We start from the raw sequence: 9,822 nt of genomic DNA on the forward strand, positions 1-9,822 counted from the left end.
ACGACGCCGGGCTTTGGATTTCTACATTGCAATACGCGATACTTTGATTCAAGCAAGTATATCACTATTGGTCGACAAATTTTATCTTCGAGTTCTCTTCATACAATTATTATCTACGTGCATGTTGGTTACGTTTCATAGTTAAGGCGAAATCTTAGCTTGGGTTCCTTCATTCAAAATGGCGGGATAAAAGCTTGGTTGTTTGTTGTTTCCTTGTTCAGAAGATATAATGATTGTTCTTAATTGTTAGCCACAATATACGATCAAACAATTATATTGTATGCTGTTAAATGGAATTAACATTTTATAACAAGTTATTGTGTATTGATATTTTGTTTTTGTGTTCCATATCCTCCAAGGTTAAACTGGTCCATGTATTAGGTATTTAGGCATTTTAATCATAACAGCTGCTAGTTGTTACTTTTCCCCTAATCAATATTTTCCTATATAACTGAAGAAAACATGTTTCTAAAGTAATCGAATACAGTAACATATAATACAGTTTTTCGTTCTAACTGCTGATGATTTCACATGTGCCTTACTCCCTAACATGAAGAATCATGGTTAGCGTTTTACTAATAACGAGGGTTTGGTTTCAGATGAACATGGCTGAGAAGAAGAAGGAAGGTAGCGAGGCTGAGCCTGAAGAAGAATTCTCTGTGGAGAAAGTTCTTGACAGAAGGGTTCGGAATGGAAAAGTGAGTAAACACATAAATACTACAGTCTCTTCTCTTCTTCTTTGTTGGTCCCTAATTATTGAGGATTGCAGCTCCTGTGATTTGTCTCCATCAGCCTCAATCTCCCATAGCCCTCACTGCCTGCGCCCTGAGGTCTTTCACCTTCCACTTAACAAATATTTCCAGGTGGAGTACTTCCTAAAATGGAAGGGATACAGTGACGCAGACAATACATGGGAGCCGGAAGAGAATCTCGACTGTCCAGATCTTATATCAGCCTTTGAAGAGGCTAGGAAAAAAAAAGAAGCTGGTAAGGAATATATATTCTTAATTACGTTTTATGTTGGTTGGACCATGGGATGCACCAATTTTTTTACATATTTAAAAATGCAATCATGCATGTTTGTTAATTAAATTAGGTATTTACTTAACAAACATGCATGATTGCATTTATGTCAAATATTATTGGTAACCTTGAAAATGGCGAACTGTAAGCACCGAGGAATAGAAGAACAGGGACTTATACTATTAAAGATGCTTGTGGCTCAGCCATTTCTCTGTTCAGTGGATATACGGATATATACATAGGGTTACCAGATGTCAGGAATCTTCCTGACTTTTCGCCTTTTGTCAGGAATGCGGACGGAACACGAAAATGTCAGGAATTTTTTAAATCAATGGACTTTATAAAGTACCTTTTTATTTGCTTAAATAAATCCAAAACAATGTAAAAAAAAAAAAGATAAATGAGGTCCACTCAACTTAATCATGTGTAATATTCGCATGTGCAAAAAAAGTTAGTATCCTCTGCCTCTGTGATTAAAAATAATGTAGATAAATCATCTTGTTTAATCAGACATCAGACCTGTCGACGTCGTCAACGATGAGTGTCAAGGTGGGTTCCCACGGCCTTGTTTCACAGATCTGACTGTTCCTCAGATCGTGGGAACGGTCGCATCCAATGAGGCCTGTGGTCGCCTGCCGTCACCCAGTCCCGGATAGCCGCACAGACATCCACAGGCGTGCCTGACCTGTAATAACACGGGTCGTGGAAACCCACCTTCAGGAAAAATAATTTACATTTCAGGAATTTTCTCAGGAAATTCAAAATGTGGTAACCCTATATGTATATACACAGCTGTGATTTTTTAACTTGAGGGAAATCCAAACCTATAGAAGATACAGGGAAAAGTGCTTTAGATAAAAAGAGGTGAAGCTCTTTTTTGACCTTTATTTTTAATGTTGATAACTCTGCTCCATCCCAAGATCATATAAATCTATTGAAGCAAAAAAATAACCAACTTATGTTTTAAATTGATTTTGTTTTATGCCGGGGCCACACTAACGGTAAACGGCGGGAAACGCCGTTTATTATCGCGATAATCCCAGTGTGGCCGTATATATGAAAAACGTCGAATTAACGCGTTTCCCGTAAATGTGTCTCCAGCATTATAACCAGGGCCCATACATGTCACGCCATCGGCACAAAAATATGTATTATTTAATAAACTGACAATCTACTATTTAGTTGAGTGACAGTAAGATCAAAGTCAGACGTTTCAGTAATGATTAGCAGGTATCTGTATCAGTTAACTAAAGATAGTTACGAAAAGACTGATTGGAATCCTACTCTATGTAGCGTGACGTCATTTTTTTTTCAACAACATGAAATGTACGGACTCTGGTTATAAGGTTTTTACCTCTAATGGCCCACCATAAAAGGAAAAATAACATTCTAATTTGATCAGTACTGACCATACAATTAAAAATAGAATAGAATAGAATAGAAATAATTTATTTGTTAGCACACACAAATAGAAAATTATACAAAACAGAGAAACATAAAAAAGAAAAAGTGCCACGAAATGGTCTCACCTCAGCATGTTGCTGGCGACTTCCAGCCAATAGAAAATAGCATTTTAGTTTATTCAGTATTGACCATACAATAAAAAATAGCATTCTAATTTCACCAGTATTGACCATACAATAAAAATAGCATTCTAATTTGATCAGTATTGATCTTATTTTTGAATAAAACAAAAGAAATGCAACTCTGTTTTCATTGAATAGAAATAATGTGTTGACATGTAAAATACTTCTATTTTATCAATAAAAGTTTCATTGATTGAACATAATTAGTGGGACACTAGAGGATAGAGGGCCACTATTTACAACTAACATTCATTTAACATACTTCACAGCTGGCCCAGGAATAGGACAATCTGCTGGTATGAATAACTCAATCACACAAAACGCTTGTAGATTTTATATATAATTTTTGCTATTAAGCCTATTAAGGTATAGCCACCATCAGATATATCGGAGATGCTAGGCGTTCACAAATATCTGACCAACACCTCTATATCGAAGTGCATGTTCAATTGTTCACTTGTTCAGATATATTTGAGCATCTTGCCCGCTCTGATATATCTGATGGCGACTGTACCAACATCTTTTGTGGCTCTAATATTTTATGTAAACTTGCATGTGTCAGACTTCTTTTATAATACAATGTAAGTTGTAGTTGCCAACTAAATAATTTTGAAATAAATATCTAAAATGGTTTAATTGAGCATTATAAAAAAGAGGATATGGAGTTCCATGTGGATATGGAACTTTTATCTTTTAAAAAGTTGTGACGAATATTAATTGCTGTATTCCATACTTCTAGCAATTTTTATACATTGAAAAATTTCTTCTAAAAAACTAATATTTCTTTTTCTAGAGGGCAAAACTCCAAAGGTGGATAAAGATGTGAAGAAACGCAAGTCCACCGCAGCAACGCCAGATCTCAAAGGTGCTAAAAAGTCCAAGAGTGATGACAAAAAAGCATCGGGCTTTGACCGTGGCCTCGAGCCAGAGAAGATTATTGGTAAGATCCCATTTGGTTCCTATTATGGTTTTTTTTTTACACTAAAGTACTATGGAAACAACCTTAAATTTTTTAAGCATAATAAAGAACTTTTTGTTGTTATTAATTTTGTGATAATGGCAAGTCCAGCATTACTGCAATGTTCTGCCACCAGTGCAGCACTGGCACATATTGTAAATTTTTGGTGTTTCGCGGTAGGCCCTAAGTTAGTGCTAGTAGCGCCCTCTACGTGCAATTTTGCATAATATTCCCTACTAGATATGGCCATTATTGGGAGCTAACAGTGTGTATTGGCTTCCTGCACGATAAACTTTGATCATGCTAACTTAGCACAAACTTGGCAGTAAGAATGCATACATATTCCCTATAAGCTCCATACTTCACGTAGCATTTGGCATGAAAATATCGTCGGCTGGCGATAGTGGCGGCTAAAGGGCACTAGTTATTTGACAGTTTACTGAGTGGAATATTATGAAAATTTTTCTACTTGCAAGTTCCTATAATTGGCTCTGTATTGTTATTTAAAAAGTTAAACTAATATTTCATAGCCGTTGGAATTCCTTGTATAAATAAATAAATAAATTCACCATTTAGCTCAATGAGCTTGATCATCTTATAATTCCTCACAGTTCACTGCACACAACCCAATGAAACAATTGTCAAATATACCTTATTTGACTTACAGGAGCAACAGACAGCAGTGGAGAGCTGATGTTCCTGATGAAATGGCAAGGCACAGACGAAGCGGACCTCGTGCCGGCCAAGCAGGCCAACGTGCGGTGCCCGCAGGTCGTCATACAGTTCTACGAGGAAAGGCTCACCTGGCACACGCCGGCGCCTGATGATGCCAACAACGATGACTAGGTACTTATTGCTACATTCTATCCAATAACTCAAATCTTTCTTTGGCATTGCGGGGGACTATTTATTGTTTAAGAGTCCCCGGTAAGCTCGGCCAAATTGCACATTCCCATACAAACGTAGTTCCGCTCTCATTTTAACACTATGTGATGGATTGTAATGAAACTTTGCACATACAATGGCATGAGGTATATCTGGGTCTGAAATTAGTTTATATAGCTCCAGTTTATAAAACAAACGAAATAGAGCAAAAACAAGTTTTGTATGAAAAACTCAAATTCTCTGTTTTTATTTAACTATAGTATCTGAAGCTACATTTTAAACTAATTACAGGCAGATATACCTTATCCTATTGTAAGTACAAAGTTTCAGAGCAATCTAGCTAGTTGTTTTAAAATAAGAGCGGAACTACGTTTGTGTGGAGAACCGAGCTTGCCGGAGACAAAGTAAATAATGAGTTCACAGACTAATTATATTCTTTACAATACTTCTAATGCTCCATTACGTAAAATTCGCCACTCGTTGCGAGTTTCGCACTCTAAACACTTCACGCATTTGACATGAAAGGCGACGCATACATATAGGAAGGCGTTCAAAAGTTTTTACCTATACCGCTTTTTAGGGTTCCATACACAAAGGTTTACCCTTTAGCGGTACGGGAACCTATTACTATGACTCCACTGTCCGTCTGTCTGTCACCAGGCTGTATCTCATGAACCGTGATAGCGTTTCAACGTATTATTGAAAGTGTGAAGCTACATCTCAATTATAAGACAGTGGTAATATTTCAAAGCTGAGCTTGAAATAGGATCCCTCTAAGGGTGCTATTCCATCTGTCCAGTATCTTGGTTCAATGTGTATTTGCATCTCACATTTTGCTTAATGTGAGTGAGACGCAATGCACATTGGACCAATAAATTGGACAGATGGAATACCACCCTAAGCTCACTTTGCACCTACTTGAATAGAACAAAGTGAAGGAGTGTTATTAACATTAAAAACTGGCCAAGTGCGAGTCGGACTCGCGCACGAAGGGTTCCTACCTAGTGTTGTTAAAAGACTAGTCTTTAAGACTTTTGAACCTTAACGACTCGCGAACCTTTAAGGCTCAAGCTTTGAAAGCTAAAGCGTTAAAGGTTTACAACCTTAACGACTCAAACTTTTTATGACTTGTCAAAATGAAGTCTTTAAGACTCGGGCTTCATAGGGAACTCTAGCTTTTTAACTTAAGCTCAAGCCCCCGAACCTTAAAAGCTTGTGTCAAGCTTAGAGCTCATACGTTGAGCTCTCTTTGCAGAAATTATTTTTGTGTAGAGAATTTACGAATATTATAATATACCTATCTATATCGGAAGAGTAACAACATCAGTTAACGCATTTAGTGCCTGCAACGTATACAGGGTGGACCATTTAGAACCGTGATTCCGTTGCGTATGTACATCCAGATACATTTTCTATGAAACTATATTTTAGAAATTTTCCCGTTCCGTTCCGTCCTATATGAGTGAGTCATAAGAAATAAAAATAAAAGTATTTAAAAAAATATTTATTACTTAATTAAGACTGGGTGATAACTTGAACCGCTTGAACGTTTTAACTTTTAACCGCCTCCTTCTTCTTTTCCTAGCCTTAATCCCATCATTTGGGGTCGGCTCTCCTAGTAATTCTTCGCCAGGACTGTCTGTCCCGGGACGTCTGTGCTGGTATGTTTTGCCTTCTTTAAGTCCCTATTTATAGTGGCCATCCATGTTTGTCGGGGTCTTCCTCGCCTCGCCGACGGCGGTGGGTAAATGTGCAGCACTTTCTGTGTCATGTGGTCAGGTGGTCGCCGCATGGCGTGACCATACCACTTTTAACTTATAACCGCCTCCGCTATTGACTAATTCATGAACGCAAACTATAAGGGTTCCTAGTTGACTATACGGAACTCTAAAAACGCGATAAGTCATAATTATCTTTTTCTGTTTTTCCCTATTTCACAAAAACGTATTAAATTTAACCCTACCCTATAGCATAGGTTGATCTTATTTGTTAAAAGCTTTTACTTTTTGCTCCAAACCTTTACTGCTAAAAACCTTACAGACTTAAACCTTCAAAGCTTAGGAGGCTTTAAAGCTTGAGGCCAAAAGACTCGAGGTTTCTTTGCTCGTAAGCAGCAACACGAACTCTTAGTTCGAGTCGTTAAGGTCCCGAGGCTTTAAGGTTCGAGGTTTCAAGGCTCAGCAGTCGCGACTCAACTTAAATCCACAACACTATTCCTACCATTACGCAAAAAAATCACGTTTGTTATATGGGAGCCCCACTGAAATATTTATTTTATTCTGTTTTTAGTATTTGTTGTTATAGCAGCAACAGAAATACATCATCTGTGAAAATTTTAACTGTCTAGCTATCACGGTTCATGAGATACAGCCTGGTGATAGACGGACAGACAGACAGACGGACGGACAGCGGAGTCTTAGTAATAGGGTCCCGTTTTTACCCTTTGGGTACTAAACCCTAAAAACGTCATATTTTCATAGAAATTTTACATAAATGATATGGCCACACTTTGTCACTGCAAAACTACGCAGAGTTACCATGGTCCGACTGTAAAGCAGTTTTTTTTTTTTTTCAGATTTAACTGCTGGAAGGTTGTGTTGTAGAGGTGAAAATATTCCATTACTGTGGTATCGAAACAAACTGTGTTTAGGTTTACTCGGATTCATTTTTTCAAGCAAAATATACTTTGTTGGTTGGGAAAAAGGGCGTTATTGGTATTGATATTCATTGTTGAAAACGTTCTTATAAAAAAACCGATGAAGTATTGCTTTTTGCTTGAGAAAGTCATACCCATTCTTAGGCCAGGATTACACTTGTAAGTTTTACTTGCGTAAGTAGGGACACAGCTATAATACATAATGAGATATGAATATCGCTATCTCATTCTAGCAAATAGCTGTGTCCCTACTTACGTAAGTAAAACTTACAAGTGTAATCCTGGCCTTAGAATCCATTATGAAATGTATTGTAAGGGCTCCAAACGTTGCTGTCCTATTGTGTAAACGGGCCAAACGCATTTTAGAAAAATGTCGCTTCTCCGTTTTTCTTATGTGAGTCGCAAGTACCGAACAAAAATATCTCACTTGTAAGGGCCCAGCGTAAAAATTAGCTAACTTTGCTATATCTACAGGAAAGACGCGAACTAAGTTAAGCATACTATAAAATGTGTATGACCCATACGCTCAAATTGTGTAACATATTTTTTTTTTTTATATAAAACTGATTCTATTGAATTATATCTGTGTTACTTTCACTCTCAAAAATAGTTTCTACGCAACTCTTTTCCAAACCACATATATTTTTGAGCGAGCTTGTAGCACAGATGTTTTTAGGTCATCATTATGGTTAAACTTCATTTGCTTAACCTGTATTACTGTATTAATTTTGCAATAGTTACTGGTACATTTAAATGTATTTTAATTGCATTAACTACATGTACGAATTGTAAATTAATAAGTTATTGATAATAACGCCTGGGATAGACATAAGTTTTAAAATGAAAGTAAACTTAAGGCGGTTCCCTGAGCCAGAAGGCGAAAAATCTCCTTATATGATCATGTTTTTCTAAGAGGCGTTGATATTCGTAGACGTGGAAAAAATATATGTAGTTCTTGACTATATTATCTTTAATAACATAGCTTCCGATACACGAATTAGCTCCATGCATGAATTTATTTTTATTTTTGGATTCATAATTTATATCGTTGGAACACCGGAAATGATAAAAATACTTTTGTAAACCTTAACATTATTTTATTAAAAAATATTTAAAATGTTGAAAATTTTTGAGCGGTTGAAACGCTCATAATTTTTGGCGCGAATTCGACAGAGCGTGATGACGTCACACGTTGGGCGGCCCAACTGACGTTTGCTACTAATGACACTAATCTGTCGAACGCGTGAGGTCACGTGGCGTTTCCAGCGTTTCGCTCACTAGCTTTTCGCAGGCAAATTTTTGTACTTTTTATTTATAATTTTAAGCAATTAAATGGTAATTTAAAAACGGAAATGCATTTGTAACATGATATAACGGTAACAAACATCCGAATAAAACATATTTCGTTCAAATATAAACTTCATATGCATGAGGCTAATTATGACACTTCGCTCGATACAATTAATTCCCAAAGTAACCTCTAACTCGGACTTTTAATCCTATTTTACTCGGTTATTTATTATGTGATACTATAAACAAAAAAAGAAGAAAAAACAATCTTAACAGAAATAGTAATTTCATAGCTTTAGAATTTCGATATTGTAAGGTAACGTTTTTAAAATAAATAAAAACCGACAAAATTCGATCAAAATTGACACTTGGCGCGTATGTTCTTTCCCGTTCTTTCTTGCGAAATGTGACAAAGTGGCAAACCGATGGAACGGCCTTAATTATGTTTCTGGATTTGTGGATTTGAGCAAAAAGTCATGTGGATATAGATTAAGGCCAGGATTACACTTGTAAGTTTTACTTACGTAAGTAGGGACAAAGCTATTTGCTAGAATGAGATAACGATATTCATATCTCATTCTGTAGTATAGCTGTGTCCCTACTTAAGCAAGTAAAACTTACAAGTGTAATCCTGGCCTAAGAATCAATCACCAAATGAACTGAAAATAATCTAACATTGATCCAAACCAATTTTTTTTATCCTATGACTTGTTTTCCCGCCCATTGAGAAGAATACAGTTCATTACGTTTTATTTTCTAATTATCGACACTAGGTTAAGTGACCAGGCAATAAAAGTGTTTGCCAAATTTATTTTTTATTAAGCAATATCCTTTACATATTCCCATTAAAATGTGTGAACATAGTCAAGTGTCTTCGCTAACAGCATTAGGCATTTAAACAATGCAAGTTGGCTTGCCCACAGCGCTGCAATTAGCTACATTGCGCACACAATAAATTAGCTGTTTCTATATATGTAGCTGCTTATAATATACAAAAAGAGAACCAAAGTTTATTTATAGACAACGATTCGTTAAGTAAGTTTCTCTCTCGCTCGGTGTTTCGGTACATCGTCATATCAATTTTCACCTCAGCAACTCGAACAAGCCTACTTTCGTCACTCCCTGGAGTGAGGAAAGTGCGACTTTCCTCACTCCAGGGAGTGAAACAAAGTAGCTTTTTAATTTAGTGAACCCATGAACTGCCACTAAATTTTTTTGTTTCTCTGAATTATTCTGTGTAATTCGAAATACATTTTAACCTTTAATATGTTCTCACTGCTGAGGTGAAAAATAATGTGTGTCACACCCCTAACAACCATTTTCGGTCGCCGTTACGACACGGTGTAGACACATCTTGCGTCGACACTGTCTTTTCCGGTCACAAAACGGTCGCAGTGTGGTCGCCGTTACGTCGTCGTTACCAA

The 9,822-nt window shown here is 36.7% G+C and overlaps 1 protein-coding gene across 2 annotated transcripts; it reads left to right on the top strand.

The window, feature by feature from the left end:
- The first annotated feature begins 3 nt into the window (after positions 1–3).
- Positions 4–9,205, top strand: LOC134749883 (chromobox protein homolog 1-like). 2 transcript variants are annotated; one of them, XM_063684884.1, is made up of 7 exons: positions 4–52; positions 600–698; positions 864–987; positions 2,879–2,905; positions 3,403–3,549; positions 4,235–4,413; positions 7,028–9,205. In XM_063684884.1, exons 2-6 carry the CDS (start codon positions 600–602, stop codon positions 4,411–4,413), a joined length of 576 nt encoding a protein of 191 aa, XP_063540954.1. In that variant the 5' UTR covers positions 4–52; the 3' UTR covers positions 7,028–9,205. The 2 variants fall into 2 exon arrangements, with proteins under 2 accessions (XP_063540954.1, XP_063540953.1); XM_063684883.1 differs by lacking the exons at positions 4–52; positions 2,879–2,905 and having other exon boundaries at positions 566–698.
- Positions 9,206–9,822: the final 617 nt, after the last annotated feature.

Source organism: Cydia strobilella, chromosome 19 (genome assembly GCF_947568885.1).
Source record: "Cydia strobilella chromosome 19, ilCydStro3.1, whole genome shotgun sequence".
Lineage (NCBI taxonomy): Eukaryota > Metazoa > Arthropoda > Insecta > Lepidoptera > Tortricidae > Cydia > Cydia strobilella.

Coding starts and splice junctions, on each gene's coding strand:
- LOC134749883 (XM_063684884.1), top strand. CDS start 600: ATGAACATGGCTGAGAAGAAGAAGGAAGGTAGCGAGGCTGAGCCTGAA. Junction 699..863: donor GAAGGGTTCGGAATGGAAAA/GTGAGTAAACAC, acceptor AAATATTTCCAG/GTGGAGTACTTCCTAAAATG. Junction 3,550..4,234: donor CGAGCCAGAGAAGATTATTG/GTAAGATCCCAT, acceptor TTTGACTTACAG/GAGCAACAGACAGCAGTGGA.